The sequence below is a fragment of the Squalius cephalus genome (assembly GCF_949319135.1).
Source record: "Squalius cephalus genome assembly, chromosome: 3".
NCBI classification, from domain to species: Eukaryota; Metazoa; Chordata; class Actinopteri; order Cypriniformes; family Leuciscidae; genus Squalius; species Squalius cephalus.
This window is the reverse complement of record NC_137124.1, coordinates 14,696,667-14,724,522: the sequence shown is the minus strand read 5'-3', so window position 1 is coordinate 14,724,522 and position 27,856 is coordinate 14,696,667. Positions and strand designations below refer to the sequence as shown.

The following is a 27,856-nucleotide window of genomic DNA, read 5'->3' as shown; positions in this document are numbered from 1 at the left end:
AAAGAAAGAAAGAAATAAGCATAATTTGGAAATATTTCCAAACCAAAAAGATCTCAGCCAAACATGTCGTTCTAAATCAAACTCTTCACACAAAGGAATGGAATGAAATGATATATGATAAAACAACCACAGGCATCTGTTAAATCCCATTCAAATATCAAATATCACAAAGAGCTTCTCAAGAAAGCAAAAATAAATGTGAGACTCAGCGAGAGTGAGATCGCTCCATAATTAATGACTTCATCTCCATTACAGAAATTCAATTCTGCTCTTTAGGTTTCTACACTTGATCATTAATAACAGTGAAATCGTTTAAGGTTTGTGTGTGTGTGTGTGTGTGTGTGTGTGTGTGTGTTGGGGTGGGGTGGGGGGGGGCACTTTCACATATTTTATGAGGATTTAATAATTGGATTTCCTGTTTGAGAAGGAACAAAGGCAGGCGGGTGTCTTTGAAGTGGGAAATGATGGTTCACTAGACAAGCTCTGCTGCATGTGTGTGCCATTATGAACTAGACCAGGGGGAAAGGCCACAGGAATGAATGACGTCATTTTATATAAATGAGAATCATTGTGCTTGTATTCCTGATGAGAGAGGCGACAGGATGCTTCTACAGTACAAAAGAGACTCTGACTTGGTCTATCTGTGATATACAACACAAACTTAGAGCGTTATCTTCTCTAAGTACAGGTAACGCACACAACTAGGCAACCGGTGTTACAATAACAATTACATATAAATACGAAACCATTTAAGTACAGATGTACTCAATTGCTGAAATGAAATCGACATTTAACATGTAGTTACCAAAGACTAATACTGCAGCAAAGTTCCAATAAGCAAAGTAGAGAAAGATAAAAAGAAGGTTTAGAGTAGACCATTGTCACAGAAAAAAATGGCAAATTCCATAAAACTTCTGCAGTTTACTAGATTTGTCAGGGTTGACCAAAACTGAGAATTTAAGAATTGGCTTCCTTTCAATTTATGAGCTGGAATTTGAATAGAACTGCCCACACAGGTTGTTGAATTGGAATTCAAAATGACATAAATTTTTATTTGTTAAATTTAATTTATTATATTATTATTAGTGGTAGGCTGACATGTTAGTAGACGCCAAGGCGAATATATCGGCTGATATTTGGTATGGTTTAATTAGTATTTCTGTTTGGCCGATAAGAGTCGGAAGCGGGACTTTTATTTTGACATCCCAGAGAAGCACAAATGCACAGGCGCTCCCATTCTCCATCCTCATTGCTTTACTGTCTTTGTTTAACAGTTTTGTCCTAACAACTGTAAGGCAAATGCTATAAACTTTTTCATATTGGCATTCAGCAAATATGCATTTTTAAACACGTTTTTCAATATCTCAATATTCAATGCCACAAACCTCACACACTTTGGCAAATCCAGTTGGTAGATGTTCTAGTGTACATCCTGAATAAAAACACATGTACTTTGTGTATGATGGTCCCTGCTCCGCATTAGACTTAAAAAAATCATCATGGTGACGAGTGGAGCAGGAACTTGGTTTGAGAACAGATGTATGTTAAATGTTCTATATTGCCGTACTCATTCAGAAACTGCTATGCTAATGCTAATACAGCATTGTGTTACCAATTAGCAAGTTAACATTTACTGAATTAGCCAAATAAAGCTAGCCAACTTTCCACTACCAAAAATATTTAAGTTGAGATTACATAACTTTAAGTTAAATGTATGAATTAGCTTACTCAAATATTTCAAGTTATGAGTAATTAAAATTTAAATCTGCCAGTTCTGCTTGAATTTCTTAACGTAAAATTTTTATTCTAACTGGTTGCCTCGATTTGTTTTGTTTTTGTTTTCCAACTTATTCAGGTTTACAGTGTATAACCCTGGTGAAGAGACAGTGACATCTATCACACTTAAGTTCTTCATTTCCTGTTTCTGTGGAGTTTCAGCACATGAAGGGAAGCATCAGTAAAAAAATTGTTTGTCCCTGTCTACACTTTATTTTTTTATTGGCTCTTCTCCTTGGCTTTGTTTCGGGGCGGTATGGTAGTGTTAAGCATGTGCGTGTGATGTGGTAAGTCGAGTGGGCCTGTTTTTGACAGTGCGTCTGGTTTGAGTTTTGTCTTTAGGGGGTCCAGTCAGCCGAGAGCCAGGTCAAACAACGCTTTTAACCTGTCATGTGGTTTAAGGACAAATCTTTCATCCATATCTAAAGGCCTTCTTTTTTCCGTACTCGCATTTGAACTCCTCCACACCTTGCTGCAAAACGAGCCCAATCAAGCAGGAATACAGACTTATCTACAATCAACATCCCCTCAAAGCAGCAGTCACTGACCGCGGAGTTTACACTATAAAACAATGACATGATGGCTAACACATGTCACAGACTTAAGGCTGCAGACTAAAGATTTTCCTAGTCGACTAGTAGTCATTTACGTTACAATTACATTTATTAATTTAGCAGACGCTTTTATCCAAAGTGACCTACAACTAGAGAACACAAGCAATTAATCTTAAAGAGTGCTAGTAAAACAAAGTTTTAGCCCTTCATTTAAGCCATTAGTTGACTATCAAACGTTTATGATATCAATATACTGTCAATGAAAAATTTGAGCTGAGGAAGAATATTATATGTAAGATTTCTAACTTAGTTCAACATTAATAATAAAGCATAAAATTGAGTCTTTATAATATAAACGAAGCACTCAAGCACACACAAAGCATGCAGGCAAAAGTAATGATTATGAATGTGTCTGAAAAAAAAGAAAGGAGACTGTCTGAACATAATAATAATTCATTAATAAACAAGTGTTTTCAGAGTTAGTGTCAGCTGCAGAGATGAAGTTGACGATGCAGACTCATCTTCACAGCCCTTTCAGTAGAGTAAAAAAAGTGTTTGTTAAAGAGTTATAAGCCATGAACCAAGCCAAACAGCTATGTGGTGAATCACAACAATACAAACTTTGATTTCAAGCAAAAAGTCAGATTAAAAAGACAAAGGTACAAGACAGTGTACTTAATGACTTTAGTGAGGGAAAGAACAACAATCCCATAAAGCATTGCGGACAGCAAAATCTATTTAGATGGATGGATGGATGGATGGATGGATGGATGGATGGATGGATGGATGGATGGATGGATGGATGGATGGATGGATGGATGGATGGATGGATGGATGGATGGATGGATAGATGGGATAGATAGATAGATAGATAGATAGATAGATAGATAGATAGATAGATAGATAGTTCAGTATTTTGAGATTGTTGGGAGATCAACTCGATTACGTCATTTACAGAGCTTCATGGGAGTCGGTAGAGCTAAAGCGCTATTTTGGCACGTTGGTATTTCTTCCGACTCTGACTGGGGTGAATTTTCTGTAAAGCTTAAAGTTTTTCACCAGGGATTCCGCTGTTAAACACGAATACATGGCTAACGCAGGACTACTACTACGGTTTCAAATGATAAGCCATGTTTGAGGTCGATGAATGATAGGCGAACGTTTGGATTTCCAGCCCAACATAATTACGACACGGACCTGCCGTGTTAACAATCTGTCCAATACGGAGTGCGTGACTGCGCCACTTCCTGTGGAGTTTATTTTTTCTGCAACCAACTGACTAATTAAAGTTTTGTCATCTAAGCCTCTTCTCTTCGACTAACGTTTAGTCGACTATTAGGGAGCAGCCCTCCACAGAGACTTGCTGTTTCCTGACCTGACCTTCCTGCCATCTTCATTATAAAAGCATGCATTATCATTGATTCTTCACCCGTGTGTGTGTGTGACGTGCAAGCGCTCACTAAAGACCATTCAAATCTGGTTAGGGCTGTTCGTGGGCCTGATGCTCAAACTGAATTATGAAATAGTGTTCAGTAATGTCCACTCAAAGGCGTAGTGTTTTATTGACAAGTGCCTGCACTCCCCTTTTGAGCTAGCATTAGATGAGCATGTCAATACATTAATGCGCCCCTCCTTCATAATTTATTAAAATCTTATAAAATAAACAAGGACTGGGCAGTCGTTCAATGTACTGCCGCACAAACTGCAGAGAGACTCGAGCAATTCGAAGGCTGTCGTCATGCAACTAAACACTTAAAATGTTATTGAATAAGGTGCTAAATCAAAACTGAGAATAATTATACGCTTTCATGGCAATAAAAGCTTCAAACATGAATAATCTATGACTACCAATAAAGCTCAATACAAGTGTTACCGGTTTACAAGTACAATGTGTTCTAGTAAATATGCTTGTGAAGTTAAGCCTTGTATAACAAACCCTGAATTACCCGAAACAAATATCTACGAGATGTTCAGCCATTTAAATGACAAACATAAAATAAGACGACCATATATACGACCAGAACTAGAAAAAAGCACTTCAACAAAACTGTCAATGAAAAAACTATAATAATATAAAATGGTCATCAGGAATGGGCCAACTGGTAATAAATTTACACTGAGCCCAAACCACAAAGTGTAACAATTAAACTTCATATGTCGACTGGATTCAGTAGGATTAGCTGAATATTTTCTCTGTCACTTTGTATCAACACTCCCCCCCCCCCCCCCCCCTCAAACAACTAGTGAGTATTTCAATCCATTATTTTATTTTGCTTCATAAAAGTCAAAATTGCAAAAGACTGTGTTGATAAATAGGTTTAAAGTGAATTCAAAGGCTATACTTTCAGTGTCACATGTTCAGTGTGAATTATGCCACCTGCTAATATGGGTGCAGAGCTGTGTAAAACAGGCCTGTGTGATCAAATTAGTTATATCCAATATTTCAACTTCTATCAAAACCAAGTCAAGCTGGTAAACTCTGTATGATACTAGAGCACCCACAGAAATTTCATTGCATATCCATAATATCATCAGCCTATATAGGTTACAATGACAATGTAAACAACTTTACAGCTCAAATCACGGAAATGGAAGTGCTTTAACAAAAAAACAATCTGCACCCGAGTTCATTAATAACTAAGAAATTACTAAGAATTATTAAGAAAGAACTAAGAATACACAGCATTACTACTGTACTTTACGACATAGAATTACTCATACTGTAACATTACATTTAGATCACACTGCCTAGTTTTAATATTAATGTAGATATAAATAATTAATAACCAAATTGTTAATGTATCAATCCAATGATCTAAAGTACTGATGCATTATGACAAGGAAAAAAAAAACCCCACAATATCTAATTGTTTGGCCACGATTTAATACCACATTAGAAAACAAGAGTCAAATGTGCATTAAAGAGGTGACTGAGGTTTTGGAATGAGGAATGAGGAATAAGGAATGAGAAATGAGAAATGAGAAATGGAAATGGAAATGTAGTCTCATCAGCGCATTACCCACACACACATCTATGATGTTAGGAACGCTGAGAATCATAAATTAGATTTAATTGCTCCTGCCTCTATCTGGACGCTGACTCAGAACTATGGGAGTCTTGGATGAGAATCACACAGACCTTCCAGTGTTAGATGACGAGCCAGAGCGCCTCTTTACCACTGAGGTGAAGACCACAGCAGATTATAAATGCAATCCATTTTATGCTGCAGCCTGACTCTGTTGTTTAGGAATGTTAGTGAACCGATGGCTAGTAAAGTTAGACTGGGTAAACCCAGCCCGATCTGCCGGTGATTTGATTTCGCCCTGCAGCTATCCTGCTTCCGTTACAAATCTGCAGGGACCAATCACAAACTGGCTTATCCACCTGGCGCGCTATTGGCTCTCACACGACCAACAATCCAATTCCTTTTAACCTCTCGACGATGCTCAATGGCTTCTTTGGTTTAGCAAACAAATCGCTCGAGTGGGTGTAAATACCACTCACTTTCATGTTTTTTTTGCACAACCTGCAAAAAATCACTCGATGCCATTGCTGCTTCTGCAAACCGCATATCAATGCTATAAACCAACACGTTTGTTGACACATTTCCTGCCAGGAGTTTTCGCTGCAAAGTACAGTACGTCACCCGGATCATTGATCTGATTGGTTGAAGGACTATCCAATTGCGTACAGAGTCATTTGAACTATGCCCATTGATCACGCCTCTTGTGCAGTAGAAAATACAGAGCAGACTCCCCAGACCTATGTTCAATCTTAAAAGATTGAGCTTGGTCTGGTGATAGCCAGACTATAGTGAAGAATCACAAAAGCCTGAAAGCTTGTTGATATGAGAATAACAGTCTTTATCCTCCTGTCATTCTACACAGGCAGACAGACACACACACACACACACATTTCTGGGGATGAAACTAGTTTGAGATGATTTGAGCTTTGTGACATTGTGCGTTATCCTGCTGGAAGTAGCCATCATAAGATGGGAACACTATGGTCATAAAGGGATGGACATGGTCAGCAAAAATTCTCAATTGGTAGTAAGGGGCCCAAAGTGTTTCAAGAAAATATACCCTGTAAACCCTAGAGATGGTTGTGCGTGAAAATCACAGTAGATCAGCAGCTTCTAAAATATTCAGACCAGCCAGTCTGGCATCAACAACCATGCCACATTCAAATTCACTAGAATCAGCTTTCTTCCCTATTCTGATGCTCAGTTTGAACTTCAGAAGATGATCCTCTGAATGCCTAAATGCATTGAGTGGCTGCCATGTGATTGGCTGATTAGATATTCAAGTTACCGAGCAGTTGAACAGGTGTATCTTATAAACTGGCTGGTGAGTGTATATATATTTGTGAATAAAAAATATAACATGTATTTATTGTTTTTATATAAACACGATATTCATGTTATTCAAAAAATTATTTATATATTATATATATATTATAAATATATATATATATATATATATATATATATATATATATATATATATATATATAAATAAAAAAGAGCAATTCCAAACAACAGTTTTTTAAATAACAGTTTTTCTACATATGTCCAGACATCAGTCAATCATGATCGACTTTGAAAATTCATTCAAATTAGATTTTTATTTATTCAAATACAATTGATACTTATATTTATTTACATATGAATTCATATTCTTTGTATATGAACACAAAGAATATGTTGTTCCATTCAAAACTGGTTTCTATTAAATGCTGATGACATTAAAACTAAGACTTTAAAAAAGTATAGACTTTATGCCTCTTATAAAAGTGTAGATAAAAAAGCCTCTTAATCATTACTTTGGTCCACTAGAAGTGTGGTGGTGTATGTCTATAGAGACACTGCCCATTGTGCCTGTATTTTGATATTTTCTTCTTGAATTCCTGTGCTTGGGACGTTTCTGGGCTGCAGGCTTTGGGCAGTGGGTGTGTTGCCCCAGCTAATAACAACACGCGGCTAAAGTGAGGGTGGGACTTTATCATCTGTGTCTGAAGCACGTGTCTCGACACAAAAACAGTTTGCTATTGTTGCTATTGCTCTGTTAACTGCTATCTCTAACTCAACAGATTACTAGGCTTTGCAATTACGTTTTTATGAAGACGCGTAATTATTGTTTATTAGCGAGCTAATAAGAAGGTGAATATTAAAACTGAGGCATGGGCTAACCTCAAGGCGATGGCTCTAGCAAAACAAATCATCATTAGGAGGTGGTCTAAAGACTACATGACAAAAGTTGCCTGTGTGAAGAGTTCAATAGCATTTTGAAGAAAGCCGTAGCTGTTTGTAATCTTTTGAGTGAGAAACTTATGAGAATGAGGGGGGAATCAGGAATTGTTGAACCAAGTCGTCATTTTGAACATCAGTATTTTGAGCTAAAGCCTGCGGGATAATTTAGTCCTACTTTGATGCATATTTGGTGTTGAAACATTTGTGACTGTAAACACAGACAAAACAGAGATGATGAAAAATATCTGCCAAAACGTCCCAATTCAACCCATGTTGCCAGGGCAACAAACTCCTATAAGTCAAAACTACCTCCAGAAGAATTTTCTTCTCTTGATAGAATGAATCACTGGTTGTTTATGGGGCCACGTTTAAGCTCTGTTGCAAAACCTAGAGATGCCTTCCTGTCTACACACTGTAGGCAACTGACTTCTAAGGCAGCATCTTGACAAAAATGAAACCTTTTAAGGTACTTATTTTGAATGCTCTATATACACACAGAATTCAACCATGCAAAACCATATATCATACAAAAATATAACCAGAAATAGAGTTTTGTCTTCGTGAAGAGTGAAAGTCACTCTGAAACTGTACTATAAACCAAAAGACTTATACTAAAAACAAATCCATCTGGAACCTGTGAAGAGGAACACTGAGGAAAACAGACGACCTACCGAGAACATTTCCTGAGGGAACTTCCTCCAGTTCTTCCAGCTCGCGGCCCATCAGCAGGTAGAGGCTGTCTACGGTACAGCAGGCCATGTGGGGGACGCTGGGTAGAGCATCAGCTACTGAACAACCCTCAGGAAGCTACAGGAGAAAATGATCAACAAAACGCCCACATCAGCATCAGGACTATATAATATATTGTACTGCTACTGATGTGCCTAACAAATGGATTTTTCTGAAAAATGGAAATTAGTAATTTTAGTAAATTAGGTCATTTTTTTACATTTAATAGGCTAAAAAATATAACTTAACAACAAATTGAAATTTCACTTTCAATCTTCACATAAACTCTGTAATAAATATCACATTTAGCTGTGCCTTTAACAAATTGTGTTGTAAATAGTTTATATAGTAATATTGTGATGTTTCTGTCTCTGTCAGCTCTCTGTTTGAGTAAGAGCTGTCAGTGAATTATTTTAGCTTATATTATCTATCTATCTATCTATCTATCTATCTATCTATCTATCTATCTATTGTATCTATCTATCTATCTATCTATCTATCTATCTATCTATCTATCTATCTATCTATCTATCTATCTATCTATCTATCTATCTATCTATCTATCTATCTATCTATCTATCTATCTATCTATCTGCCTGCCTGTCTATCTATATGTGTGTGTGTATATGTATGTATGTATACGTATGTATGTATGCATTTATGTATGTGTATACACGCACACATATATCATTGCAATTTTTGACCAACCCGTGCAGCCCGGAATCACCTTTGTTTCAGTGGATGTTACCGCTCCTAATTTGATGACGCTCCTAATGGCTGATGATGGTGGAGCTTTATGCAAATTAATCTCAGACACTTCAATGAATGTCTCAATAAGTCGTATAATAGTTTCTCGGTAATAATGTGACAATTAGCTCCAGACAGCTTCAAACATGAGGAAATTAATTGGAAATGAACCCGAACGAGGCAGTTCATTTACCCGAGTTCAAGTTCACCAGGGTTAAGGATTATTAATTGTGTGATGATTATGTTATGAATTGCATTAATTCTTGCATAAGGAAACCGTCTGCAGTTATTAAGACAGACAAACAGCTGCTCACCACTCTGAGCGCCAGTGATGGATCGTATTTGGGTCCGAGCACAAACACCTTTTGGCCTTTTCTGACGACACCGCTGTAGACTCGTGCAAAGGCCACAAAATGTTCTTTGTTTTCCTCCTCCACTGCAGTTTTGACTGAAAGAGCCTCCGTCTGCGCACACAGAGCATCTGCAGAACACACAGACATACAAAATAAAGTTGATGAATACTTCAGAGTAAATATAAAAGATTTTAAACAGGACCTATTATGCCTTTTACATTTTCAACTTTCTTGTGTTGCTGTTTGATCTAGAAACAGGTCTCAAAGTTACAAAACACAAAGAGAAAAACTCCCTTGTGTTTTGTAACTCTTCTCCCTGAAACGCCTCCATTGTAGTCTTGAGTTTTCTTCCAGGAACGAACACATCACAATATTCCTCATTTAAATAATTCCTGCACAAGACATGCAAAAAAAAGGGCTGAGGCCTGGTTGAGTTGCGTTAGTAGTGTATTGAAACTCGTTGTTATGGTAATGTCATTACATTTCCCAAACACACTCAAAGCAGTTGACCAATCACAACACACTGGTCCAACCGACCAATCAGAGCACATTGCGCTTTCCAGACAAAGGGGCTTCATAGAGACCAGAACTAAACAGAGAGATACTGACAGACTGGGAAGAGAGGTGCTGCAACAATGGAAATATGTGAAAAATAAGGTGTTTTTTTAACATTCAAGCATGAAAACCTATTTTAGTAAACCCCCAAAAACCAAATCAAGACTTTGTAAAAGAGCATAATAGGTCCTCTTTAATTGAATATCAAATAAAGAAGCCTCCAAATACTGTCAAAGAAATGAACATACCATAATAGTTTGATATGCACCATTGTACAGAATTTGCCGTAAGAAATATAGCCTGTGCCAAACACGCCTCTTTTACTCATTCACTGTCACACACACACATCATTAAACAGATTCAGTTCTTGTCTGTGATACTACCGATGGCTGGGGCTGCTGGGGATGAAGTACCTCCAGCATCAGCTGACCCGGGGCTTTCTGCACTCTGATTGGCAGCTTGTCTCTCGGCGTGACGCTGTCTGGCCAGTTCTCTTCTCTGGGCGATCTCCTCCTGAGTCAACGGCCTGAAAGTACAAAAAACATCACAAATCATAACGGTTGTGAACCACAGAAGTCTGAGCACTTGGCAAGATCACAACTGCACAGTGGGCTACATTGTTTTCTGTTACTATTATTAATTCTCTAATTCTCATGAATTCCAGGAAAGACATTTCGTAAACTCTGACATTTGCCAACAGATCACTGCACAATTTTATTTCATTGTATAGCACATTATAATTCCAATGCCAAATTTACTGATTATATAGTTTATCAGCACACAATGCTGTTCATGTTTTATCCTGCATTTAGTCTGAAATAAAATTGTCATAAATATCATTCATTTAACATGAAAATGTCTGTACAAATGATTAAAAAAAGTTATTTTGGACCAGTGTAGGCCTATGTAACATAAAATCTTTTTTTTTTTTAAATAGCCAAAATCACACACATTCAATTTTAAAAGCAAAGATAAGTGAACTGATTCATCATTTCTATTTCAAAAAGAACCTATTTCCATAAGAACAAAAGGGAGCTGCGGACAAGCTTATATAGAACACCAAACTCTTACAATTGTTTAACTTGAAGATATAAATCTTAAAGTGAAACTGGTTGGAAAGAATCTGGCTCAGTTCTCAACATACCAAAAATGTACCAAGGAGTTACCATAGCTTGAAACTAGCCAGCATCAAGCACTAATAATGTGCTTTTATGCTCCCAAGCAGTGGATCCAATAGAAGATTTAAACCAGGTTTGCCTCCAAACTGCTGCCACATTTATTAAGGGCCCTTCTAAAGCAGGGTGATCGCTCCATCTGAGGAGATGACAAATGAATGATTGTTACAGACTATAAACAAATCGCTGCAAGAGGAACATAACAGCCAACAACTGTGACTTATTTTGCTTTATATCCAAATATAGATCCTATGCGGTTACACGGCATAATGCCGAGACATTACCAGTCAAATGATTGTGGAGTTCATCAAGTTTTCTTTTTATGACGCTGCAAAACACTTGCCAAACAAGCTGTAATTGGTAACAAAAGTTTCAGCTCAGTATTGACTGAAGCGATGCGCGTAGTATGGCTGACTCAATAGAGTTATGATTCTTTAGAATGATTGTCAAACTAAATATTATACGTTTATTATAGTTTATATAAAGTTATTTTATTTTATATATATTTTGTGTGATTGTGTTATTTTTTAGCAAATAAAAAAATAAAAAAGCGGTCACTCAGTAGGGACTATCTACAGTAGTTTTGGCACCAAACTTATATTTCCCATAAATGAAAAAAAAAACAACCCCATTTAATTCTTGTCAATCATTGCATTTACTGCAGTGAATTAAATACCAGATGGGATTTGTGTCTTTAATGCTAGGAAAATGTAACGGGACAAAGCGTACCTTATTCATGGAAAGTGTTGGCTGTAACTTCAGAGTCGTAAACAAAGCTATATGATGATTTGAGACAACACTGCCATGTTGAAATATTAATTACAATTTTGGGGTGCATAAATTACATCAAAACAGGATACAGTCCAGAGGAAAACCTCAACTTCTTAAAGCTGTGTTTTAGGCAATAGCAACTACAATTGTGAATTTGACCATAAATCAACTGATTTGGGTCTCAATTACACTCAATAGATTTTTACCCACTTTCCCCCTTTTGACTTCCGCTCCATCAGTGCTTCAATCATGTTGTGCGTCTCAAGTGCTTCATATCAGTCCTCCTCCGAATTGTAATGTTTTCCTTTTCAAAGGTCTGAATGTTTCGCTTATTGGCAATAATGGAAACAGCATGAAGCTCATTTACAAACTCGGCCACTGTGGTCATGAAGTAATGGGTACAGAACATTACGGCCAAGTCTTTAAAAACCACAAGCGGGATTGTTTTTTAATATTCTCAAAGGGAGAAAAAAGATGCTAGAGGAATGGAAATATAAATTGTTTCTAAATCTGCACACACAAAACACATAATCTACACACAAAACACACTTCATCAGTTTTCAGCATGCAAGACATTAAACTACAGATGTTTTCTATTGGAAACAATTGTTAAGATGGAGATTTGTGAATCTAATATCTACATTTTGCAATGTATAAAATTACATTTAAAATGCAATAAATATGCTATATAAACAATTAAATTTATGCCCAAAACACATAAATGTTATGTAAAAACTGATGGTCTCAAGAAAACCCAAGTTCGAACCTGATAAAGAACAGTATAAACATTGACTACTTTGCGTTATCAAAAATAAGCACAACTATGTAATATGATTACAAAACCTTTAATATTTTTTCAAATATAATATTTTATCAAAATGTTTAATAATATTTAAATAAAGGGCGAAGATGTCATTTTTCCTAGGCTGGACATCACTTTTGGCCACTACTGTACATTAACATTTGCAAGGTTACATACACTCTATATGTGACCCTGGATCACAAAACCAGTCAACAAGTCGCACGGGTATATTTGTGGCAATAGCCAACAATACATTGTATGGGTCAAAATTATTGATTTTTCTTTTATGGCAAAAATCATAAGGATATTAAGATCATGTTCCATGAAGATATTTTGTCAATTTCCTACCGTAAATATATAAAACATTTATTTTTGTGAGTGAATGCAGCACAATCGCGAACATAAATATAGACAACTACAAAGAAACTGACCCATGTGACTGGTGGTCACAGAGTCACATATATAGAAACCTATGGTTTTTGACTCAATTTTAAAGAAGGTTTTATGCCAAAAAGGTTATTTATAAGGAGAAATGTCTTAAATGATTGCATAATAATTCCATGTTTATCAGGTTATTTCATTTTTACTAGTGATAAAGCATGTTTACGAGCTCAATTTCATTAACATTAAAAATGTATTAAAAAAATATTAAAACTAAATCCATAACATTTAGTTTTTAAATGTAAAGATGATTATTTATATATAAATAATATATTATTTATATATAAATATATATTTAAAAAAATGGCCGGTCCATTTATATATTAGTTATACATATGAAGTGCATGACAGAACCCTTTAGGGTTATATATAGAACCTTTTCTCATTCTAAGAGTGTATTTTAAAGAAACCTTGCTATTCCAATGAGTAACATTGTTTATTGCATAATCATCAATGTCTTTGCATGAGCACTGAACAGCCCAACCAATTTTCTGCCTACCGACTGCCTTGTGCCATTAATAAAAGCCCCCAGCACCAGCAGCCAATCAGGCAAGCCAACATATTAACGTTGCATGCAGTGTGTGTGTAAGAGTGGCTGACAACACTCCCACACGCCAAATCTCATACCACACACACACACACTGACCCAAATTGATCATTGCTATGGCAACCCCAAAGGTGGAGGAATGCATTTGTGCTTTGCAGGTTTCATGATGCAGTTCATTCAACTGGGAAAAAAAGAGAGGAAAAAATAGCAGACATGACCCGAGTATATGTCAGGGGTGTGCGCCATTCAATCCCTTAAAGTCAACTGGGGTGACAGGCAGGATGCAAATCTGAACCGAAGAACGCAAAGAAATATTTCAAATTTTTTAATGTTCAAATAGAGCAACATTTATATATAAAAGTTTTGAGTCTGTAAGAATATGTAGGAAGGAATTCTATTCAGGATCCACAAGGGATTTTAATAAATACTTCAAAATGACAACAAAAACATAAAATCTCTTTTAATAAATAATAAATAATAAAAAATAAATAATTCATATTCTCTAAAATCAAAAAACTCCCCCCAAAAACAAAACAAAAAAAAGTTATTTTGAAAGTATACCCATACTCCTCCTGGCATGTTTCATATGAACACAAAGCTTGAAAACTCACAAAACGAACATCAACAGAAGCTTCTATCAAATCAAGATGAAAGATCAAATAAACTACAAGTAGCAATGCTGCTTATGCCAAAGTCTCCCTCCAGCGCAGGATATCTGGGTTTGCTTAAATAACACTGTTTTGATATGTAAAGGCTGGAACAGTGCCTTTGAAATGTGGGTCAGGGTAGAACGCTAGCAGCTGCTGTCGTCGCAACTTTTCAAGTTGAAATCTGAGATGCATCTTGGTCTAAACGAACACTTTATGTCCATTTTCTCAGCCTCTATGTTTGCAATGCCCCTTTATCAGTTCACTCCAAAGGGTCAAAGTTCATCTGATGTGGGAGTGTTTTCATGCATTTGACGTCCCTCGCTACGCTAATGTGCTTATGGACGATCACACTTAGATATGATGTTTTGAAAGAAAATATGGAGGGAAGCTCATTTACAAGCTAAAAGCTGTCCTCACAAAAGATGATGTCATCCTTTAGACCTAGACGCACATCCCACACACTTCATTTGCAGGAGAAACGCTTGCGGAGCTAAGAAAACACATATATGGGTTTTTATTTATTTTATTTTATTTTGGTCCCTATGGTCCCTAAAAATATGCCATAACCTTTTCAAAAACACATTTATTTATTTCAGTGCAATTTAAATCATTTTATAACACTAAAAAAGACACACACTTTTTCTTAACAAAAAATAAAATAAATAATAATAATAATAATAAATAATATAATATATATATATATATATATATATATATATATATATATATATATATATATATATATATATAAATGCAAGTATGTGGGTGTACATACAGTGTGTGTGTGTGTGTATATATATATATACACAGACAGTGATTTTTTGCTTCATTTTTTCATAATTCATCTAAAAAATGAATCATACTTTGTGAATGAAAAAAAAAAGTGAACTTAAGGTCAGCAATACACTGATATCCAGTGATACAGAAATGAAACCAACAATACATTGACTTCTAATCTAAAACCACTTTTTGCCTAATAAATAATTTACTAATTGAATGACAGCCTTAAATATATGCATAAAAGGCAACTGAAAAGTATGAAAAATAAATGATGATGGCCTGGTTTATATATAAGACCGTTTAATGTGACCTTCATAAACAAAAAGAAACTAAATTCAACCACTGGGACACAGAGTGCTCGTAGTTGAAGAAACACCCATGTGAGTGTGAGTGTGAGTGTGAGTGTGAGTGTGTGTGTGTGAGCGTGTGTGTGTGTGAGTGTGTGAGTGTGTGAGTGTGTGAGTGTGTGTGTGTGTGTGTGTGTGTGTGTGTGTGTGTGTGTGTGTGTGTGTGTGTGTGTGTGTGTGTGTGTGTGTGAGAGTGTGTGTGTGTGTAGCAGAGACCCCATAGATGTGAGAAAGAAAAAAGATCATCTTAGGTCAGGAAGAAACTTTATGCCTGGATACCCTAAAGCTGACTGCTTTAAGTTTGGGGGAAAACATGAGACAGAGAAAGTGAGACAGAGAAAGAAACAAAGATAGCAAGAGAGAGAGAGAGCGTCCGTCTGGAGAAAAGGAGGGTGAGACGTGACTGAATACAACAGAAAGTGAATTCAAGCAAACAATGAAAGTAAAAAGAAGCTAAAGGGCCACTGGGAGCCGTCCATGTCCTCTCTGAACGGCCCGCAGCCAGGGAGGATAAACAGGGAGCTGGCGGTCAAGGCCCAAATACGGTGGCATATTAACCGCAGCATTCTTGATTGAAGGAAACAGTATGATGTTAGACTGTATAAACAGGAGTACATTACCGCGGCCCAACTCTTTTTCCGTTAATAAATCGCGCTCATCCCTCGATGACTCTAGCAGACCCGAAGGAAATGGAGTTGATCTCCACCGAGCTAGACGGCGTTCGAAACACACGGAGTAGAAGGTATTTAAGCATCAAAAGTGTTTGGCGAGATGGCGACGAGGGAAATTACCGCTTGAAAATCAACACGCTAAATTAAACGTGGCTCGATCCAGTTCAATCTGTCCGTCTCCTTCAGTCAGGGGAAAAGGTGTTTAGCTGGTGCTGGGAAGAGAAATTACTCGGTTCCAGTTAAAATGTATACGTGAAAACGTTCAAAAGTTAAAGGAAACCAATTCTACACTCTTAAAGAATTCACTTTTAACCAAGTTTCCTTTAAAAAAAAGTGTAATTGAGTTTTTCATGACCATTATTCACCCTTTTATGATCAAACTGCCTGTTTTAGCTACTGTACCTTTAAGACTTCTGTATATAAATGACCTTTGTTATGATTCGCTGACAGCGTAGAGATACTAAGTCACACAAAAAGTGAAAATTATGACAAAAAAGTGATAATTATGATATAAAGTCTTAATTATGACAGCAGAAATTATGACAGTCATAATTGACACAAAAAGTAAACATTTTAGAATAAAAGAATAAAAATCTGAGGAGTTTGATGCCTTGCTACAGTACATAGAGTTCAATGCAGAATTCAGGCAATGTAGACAAAAGTCATTTCTGAATAATACATTTATAATACATAGTTTAATTACTTACTTTCCTGTCACATCACCACTATCCGGTCAATTAAAAAACAAAACAGTTCATAAGTTTGTCATCAGTCAGAAGAATATCATAATTAAAGAAATAAAACTTTTATTCAACAAGGGGCGAATTGAATTAATCAAAAGTGACAGTACATTTATAATGTTAAAAAAAATATATATTTTATTATTTCTATTTATCAAAGAATCCTAAAAAAAAAAAAAACGTATCACAGCTTCCACAAAAATATTAAGCAGCACAACTGTGTTCAACATATTAATAAGAAATGTTTCTTGAGCAGCAAATCAGCATATTAGATTTCTGAAGGATCATGTGACACTGAAGACTGGAGTACTGATGCTGAAAATTCAGTTGTTTTGAAATTATTACTATATTTTTCATCAAATAAATGCAGCCTTGTGAGCTTTACATCAATAAATCTCCATCCACCTGGCTTCATTCTGGCACTTAAAGCCCACTTTTCACGACGCAACCAATTCCTGAAAGAGAAAAGTTTTCCACTGAATATCCTGTTATGCTAATAGCGTTTCACCTGCTTACAGTTACCCATCTCAATACGTTGCCAAGAAAGCAACTGGTTCCAGAACAGTGTTTCTTGCGTGTAAGCTCTGACAGTCACATGCATGCCTCTAATCACTCTTCCTGCTCTACACAAACACTGCATGGATTTTATTAGCTGCACCCCGGATCCGCCAGCTAAAGCTACACGGGAGCTCCTGCAGCCAATGAAAAGCTACATGCAGCCTGCAAGGGTCTGCACATGTTCCACAGCCCCCTCTGTCAAAACAACACTCAAAGACAGAAGTGCCGCCAAGCGTCGTCAGGGTTTGCCCAGGCCATCTGCTTCTAATAATTTAAAAGTGCAACTGTCTCTCCACACATTAAAGTCCAGATAACTCGCTTCGACATCAGCGAGCCATATCGTCGACTGTCCAGTGTCACGCTTACCCAGTCGACATAAAACAGTGAGGGTGAGGTCAAAGGGTGAGAACAAAGGCCTCAAAATCATTCCAGGCTGGGTGATAGACCATATAGTGTAACGGTAGAAATGTGTCAACCAGTAGATATATCTATTTATAGTGGGCAGGAATGATTTGTTATTTGACAAACTGTTAATTTCAAGGGCTGTTGTTATAAATTAAATTAATTAATAATAAATGAATAATAATAACAACTATATACATATAGATTTAGATTAGATTAGTAGATTAGTGCTGTCAAATCGATTAATCGCGATTAATCCCATCTAACACAGAAGTTTGTGTTTGCATAATATATGTGTGTTTTATATTATATTTATATCTGAAGGATCATGTGACACTGAAGACTGGTCTACATAAAATTTACAATGGCATTTCAGGAATAAATTATATTTTTAAATATATTCAAATAGAAAACAGTTATTTTAAATTGTCGTAATATTTATCAATATTACAGTTTATTTTTATTTTTAATCAAATAAATGCAGCCTTGCATAAGAGACTTCTTTTAAAAAATGAATCTTACCGATCCCAAACTTTTGAACGGCATTTATATATATTACATTAATTGGATTTATATATTCAGACTTATAACTAAATATTCAGTTATAACTACATATTCAGATTTACATTTATATATTCAGAGTTAGAATTATATATTCAGGATTTATAAATATATATTCAGAGTTATAACTATATATTCAAATTTACATTCATACATTCAGATGTGTAACTATATATTCGGATTTACAGTTATATATTCAGAGTTATAACTATATATTCAGAATTATATTTATATATATATATATTCAGAGTTATAATTATATATTCAGGATTTATAAATATATATTCAGAGTTATAACTATATATTCAGACTTATAACTATATATTCAGAGTTATATTTATATATTCAGATTTGTAACTAAATATTCAGTTATAACTATATATTCAGATTTACATTTATATATACAAAATTATAACTATATATTCAGATTTATATTTTCAGGCTTATAACTATATATTCAGATTTACATATTTCCTGTTTCGCCCCCCATAATACACACACACACACACACACACACACACATACATACATACATAAATATATACATACTGGATTATCCAGAAACTGTCAATAATACTTGTTTTTGTTTGTTTGTTTGTTGTTTGTTGTTTGTTCATATATAAACTATTTTTCATTGTATTGTATTTTTATGTGATGTAAAATTAATCATACCATGATATAAGATTTTGGTCATACCGCCCACCTGTACTCCAGGCTGTCACCTACTGTAGAAGGTGAGAAAGAAGACAAAAAGTGAGAACAAAAGGGTTGCAAACAGCGGACAGAAGAATCAAGTGCAAGTGTAAGACTTTGTGAGTGGGTGGAATGTTTGAAAAGACACAGATGGAAACAAAAACCCACTTGACTGAATTATCTGTAACACCACCGAAATTTCATTGCACACTTCCACCCGACCCGATGAATAATGGAAAATGTCTGATCTGAGGTCAGTCCTAAAGGGGCCGTCTGGGAGCTGACTGACACACTGACTCCAGAACAAAGAGTCTGAGCAGCTCATGCCCTCAGATCTGAGGTCATTTGAGGAGTTTGACGCGGCTGAGAGCGCCATCTAGCGTATGCTCCTGGATCTGCAACAGGCATTGTTCCTCAGCGCTGACATGATGTCACCTCACTTAGGAGGATGAAAACTGAAAAACATTTGTTTCAATTGAGTCCAGACACAAAAGACATCAACAGGGACAGGATCTAAGCAAGCAACATTACTGTAGAATATCAATTTTCATAGTCCAGCAACAAAGGACAAGAACAGCAGCACAAACTTGTGCTCACACACATACAGTACACAAACAGAGCAAGCAAGGTGCTGTATTGATCAACTGCTACATCACTGTTTGGCCAAGGTCCATTAAGTTTGTAGAACCCAAGGGCTATAGTAAACTTACTCACACACACACACACACACAGAGAGAGAGAGAGAGAGAGAGAGAGATCTATTATTCAGGATCCTAGAGCTCTCGTCCTTGTCAAAATGCCTGAAGGAATGTATACAGGATTCTTTTTGGAACTTCTCTCATCATTTGGAACCAATCCTAAAACGATCATGTAGGGAATTCGATGGGAATCAAATCAGATTCCCCTGGATAAACTGGAATTTTTGTACCATTTCTTTTTATCAGAAATCTACTCATATGGTATTGGAATAATCTCTACTGGATAGCTAAAAAGGGAAATCAATCAGGATCAATTGCCGTTTTTAAATCCCAAAAGATTTCCTTTAAATGTCCCACTGCTCTACAAAAGCACCACTCAGTAACTACACCAATACTGGAGCTAAGAAAAAATCATTTTGATTTATTTGATATTAATTTCACATTCTGTGCATCAGAGCACAGTTAAAACCATTTCTTCCTTTACAGTCTAAGAAATTGTATTATGTCTTAAAGGGTTCAAAATGAAGATATTTTGAAGAATGTTGGTAAACAGACAGTTGACGGTAGCCATTGACTTCCATAGTATATTTTTTTTTCCTACTATGGTAGTCAATGGCTCCCGTCAACTGTCTGGTTACCAACATTCTTCAAAACATCTTCTTTTGTGATCAGCAGAAGAAAGAAACTCATACAGGTTTGGAACATAAGGATGAGTAAATTATGACAGAATTTACATTTTTGGGTGAACTATCCCTTTAACAATAAAGTTACTGCATTTTATCTTTGTTGTGCAGTAAAGCCAGCATCCAAAATGAACATTCACCAAGGGCAAATTACATGTGGTTGCAGCACATAGTTTAAGTCGGAATGATAGTCTAATCCTCGCTGATGTAAATTATGTGAGCGACTAAAATCGAAGTCCTATAAACCATCTACAAAAGAAAACATCTGTCCTTACTCCTTCTCGTGGAAGATTTACCAGCAGACGTGTATCTATGATGCCTAAAGGCTGTTTTTGTCCATGTGGAGACACATATGTGGAATGTTCCTCACATTAAGCCACCAAAACAAAAACATGAAAAACAAAATTACAATGTGTCTTCACGTTTACGTGACAGGAGACAGAAAAAGGCTCATTTTGTAAATGATGCTGCATGCGACAAAACAACATTCAAGACCATTTGCTAAACATATCCAGGGAAAAAGCTAAATAGTCCTATTGTCATAGGAGCAACAATATACTTTATATTATTTTACTATTACTTTATAAATTAAATATTTATATTTTCTCAATTCACCTGTCAATTGCCAGTTTAGCAAAAAAGACCTTCTGTCCAATTGGTTTTTGTAATAGTTTTGTGAATAGTGTTTTAACAGATCTAGTTATTCATATGTGCTATGCTGGAAAGAAAATTACCATAAGGAATATTATTATATTATATACAGCGCCCTTCGCAAATATTTGCACCCATTAAAATATAAGCATTTTATTCTGCCTAGTATTTTATTCAAAATAATAACAAATCCCCATCTTTAAATGAAGTAAACTCTTTCGTATTGTATAAAATGTATTATTTTATTTAATAAATGTGAAATAAATATTTTCTTTTCTTCATAAAATGTGTGAACTGAAGTATATTATCATTCATATTGTATGTTTTTAAGTGGTAAGCCATGTCGTTTCACAAGGGCAAGGATTGCCAAACAATTTTTTAACCACTTTAACCTGAAATATTTACTTGATGTTCCCCCTGAGATTATGTTATTATTTTAATAATTTAACAAAACAGTGAACATCAATGCTCGCTGGTTTTGGTGATGCAACGTGACTGTTCTCTAACCGGAAAATACGAAAAAAAGTCTGAAGTGCAAAACATGCTGTACGTAAAATTGCATTAGCCTTGCTTGATGTGAGCTCAATACAAATCGTGACATGTGATGGAAGTATTTAAAAAAACACAAACCATAATTTAGTCATATTTAAGCATAAACACAACACACATTGCAAGACAGGTAGTGAATATAATCTAGCTAACATGTATTGACAGCTTGACAGCTTTTTTTTCCTCAATGAAATGAATGTGCTATATTTTAGTTCAATAATGTTTTTTATTTAATATTTAGTATTTTTAGGGGATTTTATGGTGCTAAATTATATTTATGGAATAGTTATGATCCATTTATTACCTGTTATTCACTTTTTGAGCATAGACCTGAAGCTTTCCACCATAAACTGTCATAAATCTTGAATGCTTTGGAGCAGAGACTGCAGTTTGGTCTCTTTTTAAAGAAGACACTTGGCAGATTATTTCTGAAATAAAAAAAATAAAAAAACTGAAACATAATACTATTTTAAATTCACAGCCATAAATCTAAAGAAGTTGTGTTCCAAATTTGAGGTTAACATCTTAAAAAAAAAAAAAAAAAAAAAAAAAAAAAACCTTTCGGTAAGATTTTGTATGGGCACAGTACCAAACGTTTCCACTAGATGAAATTCGCTTCCCATTCGTTTCCAATGTGGTCATTTATGACCGCGAACAGTACAAGTTTGTCAGTTTCTTTCAGGACCATTTAACCTTTTTGAGTCCATGATTTTGTATTTGCGTTCACATAGTACGTGCCAAAACCTTTACCAAGTTTCACACTATTCTGATGAAGTAAAAAATTCTAAAAACACCAAAAAAGTAAAAACATTTTGGTAAAAAATAATCGAACAGCACCAGAGGGTTAGCTAATTGAATTAATTATTGGAATTATAATGATTAAATATGAGGTGATAAACAGGTCCTATTCCTATAGTCATAAACCACAATGAGAAAGTTGGAGAACAGCAGTTTTAGGATTAGAAAGTCACATGCCATCTACAGTACATAATCACAACAATATAAGCTCTCTATAACTAACGTCTCTCTGAAAATAAACCAAAAAAAGTTCAATACCTCTGTTTGTTCTGTGGCAGAGCTTTGGAGTCCACGGAAACCATCTTTGACACAAAGACAATTACAGGCGCCGTCTCATCAGCCGAACAATCTAGAAATGCTACAGGGGACAAACACAGAGCAAATAGATTAAAAAGAAAGTCTTATTTAATGCCAGCAACACTAGTGTAATTGTACAATTCGGACTTTGAACACAATATGGATGGGACACGGTGTGGTCCTTTTATATGAATACAAAATCAAACTAAATTTCACACCTAAGCGCCATCAGAAATGACTTTAAAAGCGTGAGATTACAATCCGTGAGCCAGAATTGAGGAGCGCTTTGCTTTTTAATGCATGAGCTCAAAGAAACCTCAGCCTCAGGCCACACGGTATTAAAAGCATCCTGCTATTACACAAACTCTTGTAGCAATTGTGTGAAGGCTGGAAAAACAAATGCCCTCTGGCAACTTTTAACACGGACTGCATTCGACTTCTGGGGCTTTTAAAAAAGCAGTATTGAGCCAAAAGTGATGTCCAGAAAGGATATTTGTTTTAATGATCCTACAAGTTCGATTGAATCATCAGAATATGAGGAAAATATTTTAGATACATTTTTAAATATTTTAATTATGAGGGAAGAACAAAACACTAAACTTGTATTATCTGACAAAATGAATTTGCAAAAAAGGCAAACTACATAAACAGTAGATAATCTTTCACTGGTTCTCACTTGTTTTATGCAAGTGTTCATCATTTCTTTGTATGACCGCCCACAATTTGGCAGGTTTCATTGTGTTGGCACAAATAAAACAAGTGACTACAAGTAAAACTATGCAGGATGCTTACAAAATCTTAAACAAATTTGTAATAATATTTTAATAAAGGGTGAAAATTTGCCTAGACAGAACATCACTTTTGTCCACTAATGTAGACTGTTTTCTAAAGATCTAGATAATCTCTTTGTGACACTAAGAACTTAAGAGTTTAATGGACCACCCAACTTAATTGTTTTGGTTCTAAATTAAACCATTATTTTTAATACCAATAGTTCACCCAAAAATAAAACATTCTGTCATCATTTACAGTCATATATTAGCAGTGAATGTCATTGCATGCGTTTCATGCATCTTGTCACTCACTTCAAACCGAGCACGAAAAGCCTTGGGTCAGATTTACTAACAGCTCGCACCAGCGCAAACCCTCTTTTGTCGTTAAAAAACTTCTGTCAGGATTTACTAAAGACACGCTGTAAAAAAAAACTTAGCGCTGAAAATGCGTGGACGGGGTTACTTAGGAGGTTGACCTTATTGCATATGCATTTTATAGGGGTTTTCCTTTCAGACGCAACATTTATGGGAGGAGAGTATTTAAATGAATCACGCAAGGTGATTTACTAAGGTTTACGCTAGTCAATTTACTGGTATTTGCGCCATTATTTACCACCCAAAAGTGCAAGTCTAAAACCAGACGCTAATTTACGCTGCTCTTTGGTCATTATGGAAATGATCTGGCTGTGTCTGTGTTCTTTAATTTGCAAGTCGTCAGTAGATCACGCGCAGAACTTTCCACTCCCATCACCATTTTTTTGGAATTGCGCTCTCACGCTAATTTGCCCTGTTTAGTAAATCTGGCCCTTGGTGTGCCATTTTTAATGAGCACTAATAAATGTTTGTGCTACTGTGAAATGGAATGTTTTCAGCAAATCATGATTTCAATTTATTCTATTCTATATAAAAAAAAAAAATCGGCATACAGGTTTGAAACAGCATGAGTATATGAGGACAGAATATTCTTTTTGAATGAACTTTTTTCTATAAAGGTCTGGTCGCATTGCAAACTTTCGGGGAGATTTTGTCAATAGTGTAGCAATGTATGAACCACGGCTCACACAGAAGTCACTTTCAAATAAAGCCACTTTCTGCTGGCGGACGTGATAAATTAGTAAGGCATAGCCTACGCAAGAGCGACATCTGAACTTTTTCGTCACATGAAACTGCTGATCATGCATCATTTTTGTTACTCAAAATAAAATAAACGTTAACTGAAATAAATATATATATATATATATCATTTCTTTTGTATTATTTCAGCTAATCGGCGAGACAAAATGTCCCAATTTGATGTACTAAAAAAACTAAACAAATAAAAATGAACAAAACCTATTAATTAAAAAAAAGAAAAATGAATTCAAAATATGAATAAAAACTATAATAGTATCTCAATTGTACCAAAATAAGCTAAATAACCACACCTAAGTCTGTTACTCACACACAGCTATAAAATGACTTCAGCGCACAAGATATACAGACAACTTTTATGGTGCTTTTGTGTTTTCATGATGCCTTTTTGATTGACCGCAATAAAAGAACATCTTGAACATTCAGGCTAAGCATCTTTAGCATTTCCACGGAAGAAGGAAGATTATATGGTTTTGGGAGTAAATGATGACAGCTTTTTAATTTCTGGGTGAAATATTGCCTTTCAAAGAAGAGGAATGCAACAAAAGGCCATTGCACCATCACACAGCTTAAAAAAGCCACAAGCCAAAAGTGGAGCTGTTTAATCCAAATACAGTGCGCAGACAGGTACTGTCGACTTAGGAAGCTTCCAGTGAGTAGAAAGTGCTAGAAAAGATCTAAGAGCGCCGGTTTCCTGAGTGAAGAGCACACGCGTGCAATACGAGTGTGAGTTTTGTATCCACAGATGGGAGTCTGGTGGTAGGAAATGCTGTGCGAATCACATCCTCTGCTGTAGCCGTTAACACGCACTCACCTTTTTTTAGCTCCTGTGTTTTCTCGGGCAGAGAGTCAAACCTGCGCGCTCCCACGCTCATCAGCTTTTCCACTCTCTCAGCCGAGATCTCAGCTGGGCTGGGCAGCTTTTCACACACCATCGCTGAGTAACACAGTTAAAGAGAACACACTCGACTGGCACTTTCCACAAATAGGGTACAAAACAGAGCCTGAAATGTTTTTGTTTTTGTTTTTAAACAAATGGTCAGTGAAATATGGTGCTTAACTTCAAAAAACCTTATATGTCAACCTCAGGATGTAGAAGTAGATATCACATGCTTTTTTTATCAAATGTATAGGTAACTTTTTACAATAAGGTTTCATTTGTTAACATTACTTAACTGCATCAGATAACATGAACTAATGCACAATACTTCTATGCTGTCCTTGGTATAAGTTCTGTATATAACCTGACAGCCAGGTAAACTCTTTCATAGTCTCTTCCTGCCCACAGGTTTATTGACTTCAGAGTCTTGATGTTAGGAAAGAGTTTATCTGGCTGTCAAGTTATGTACAGAACATACACAGAGGACAGCACAACTGCTTCATTTTAAGGTCCAAATTTGTATCTGTTACCATTAGTTAATGCACAGTGAACTAACATGAACATGAACATTATACATAAACATTTTGCTGATTGATAGTTTATGTTAGTTAATGCATTATCTAATGGTAACAAATGACACTTTAAAGTGTTACCAATTTGTTTATATGAGCTCTTTTAGCAAAATCTGAGAGGTCCAAATAAATACATTTTACATGCTCTTTATTTTAAATAAATAAACACCTGAATAGGTAACATGTTTGCAAATTTTGTCTAAATTAAGCTAGGTTTGCAAATATTGGTTTGCAGTTATTGATCATTTTACACTGCCATTCAAAAGTTTTAGGTAAGTAAGATTTTTTAAATGTTTTTGAAAGAATTATCCTACAGTCACCAAGGATGCATTTATTTGATTAAAACAACATTAAATTAATACAATACACAACATAATATTGTGAAATATTATTACAACTTAAAATAACTGTTTTTAAAGTTGTATTATTGTGATGGCAAAGCAGAATTTTCAGAAGTTGTGCAGAAGTTCAGTTGTGCTGCTTAATATTTTTATGGAAACGGTGATAATCTTTTAGGATTTGTTGATGAACACAAAGCTAAAAAAAAAAAAAAAAAAAAAAAAAGTATATATTTGGCCCAAAACTCTCTTCTAACATTATAAATATCTTGACTGTCTCTTGATCAATTTAATGTGTCCATGCTGAAAAGTAATAATTTATTTTCAAAAACAAAAAGTTGACTGATTCCAAACCTTTGAACAGTAGTGTACTTCAAATAAATGTAAGAAAAGTATTGGATTGAGGATACTTTTCTTATAATAACTTTAGTAACAGGGTTGAATGTTGAGCTTGACCAACAAAATTATGTCAGAATTGTGAGGTTTCTATGACTTTAATACTGGATACAGTCGAGAAGATGAAGACTTGTGAGGTGTAACAAAATCACCATTTTCATGGGAGGCTACACAAAAAGCAAAAAGCAAAGATTTGTAATGCTTTAAAAGTAATAGTTCACCCAACTTTGAAAAGCTCCAACTCCTTTCCATTCACAAAAAAAAAAAAAAAAAAACTAACAACAACACACAAACATAAAACACCTGCCAGGCAAGCCAAAACTCCACATTTGAGAAGTATTTTGAGAATCACTCAATTGCATGTTTAGGGAAACAACTGAAATTTGACCAAAAGTGTTAATCGCAGTTACATGTCACTCCGAGCACCTGCAACCACAGTAATTGTGAGGCTTGCCCGTGTCAATCATATTGCCGTCTAATAACGGTCGGTTCTGTGTCTCCTTCCCATACAGCTGGTGAGATCACGGCTGAGGAGGTGGACAACGCCAGTCAACTGCCTAGTGCTGATGTGGCTAACGTCACTAGAGGGTGTGTATAATTAACAGAGGACTGTGTGTTGTACGTTTCTAGAAACTATACTCTGAAATTCAGACATTTGGACACTCCAAGAAACAAGATGAAGAGGTTAAACCTATGTTTATATATCAAATGTATTCCCTACTTTGTTTTAGTCAAGCATTGTATTATTACCTAAAACCTTACTCTAGAGGGATTCGAAGTTAATCTGTGTAATTTCTGCACCACTCAGCTGTAGAGATCCATATGCAAACTTTTTAACTGTCTATTCATCAAAGAATCCTGAAAAAAATGCATCACGGTTTCCACAAAAATTGATAATAATAAGAATTGTTTCTTGAGTAGCAAATCAGCATATTAGAATGATTTCTGAAGGATCATGTGACACTGAAGACTGGAGTAATGACGCT

The 27,856-nt window shown here is 35.5% G+C and overlaps 1 protein-coding gene across 3 annotated transcripts in view; it reads right to left on the bottom strand.

Annotated features, from left to right (window-relative positions):
* The window catches only part of efl1 (elongation factor like GTPase 1), a 97,108-nt gene that overhangs the window by 58,267 nt on the left and 10,985 nt on the right, over positions 1-27,856 (bottom strand). For 2 of the 3 annotated variants that reach the window (XM_079866511.1, XM_079866513.1), the window contains exons 11-15: positions 25,499-25,621; positions 22,742-22,841; positions 10,350-10,492; positions 9,373-9,539; positions 8,254-8,389 (exon numbers count right to left, since the gene is read on the bottom strand). In XM_079866511.1, coding sequence (XP_079722637.1) covers positions 8,254-8,389; positions 9,373-9,539; positions 10,350-10,492; positions 22,742-22,841; positions 25,499-25,621 — 669 coding nt within the window. The remainder of the gene's footprint in view (positions 1-8,253; positions 8,390-9,372; positions 9,540-10,349; positions 10,493-22,741; positions 22,842-25,498; positions 25,622-27,856) is intronic. The other variant, XM_079866512.1, reaches the window with a different exon arrangement.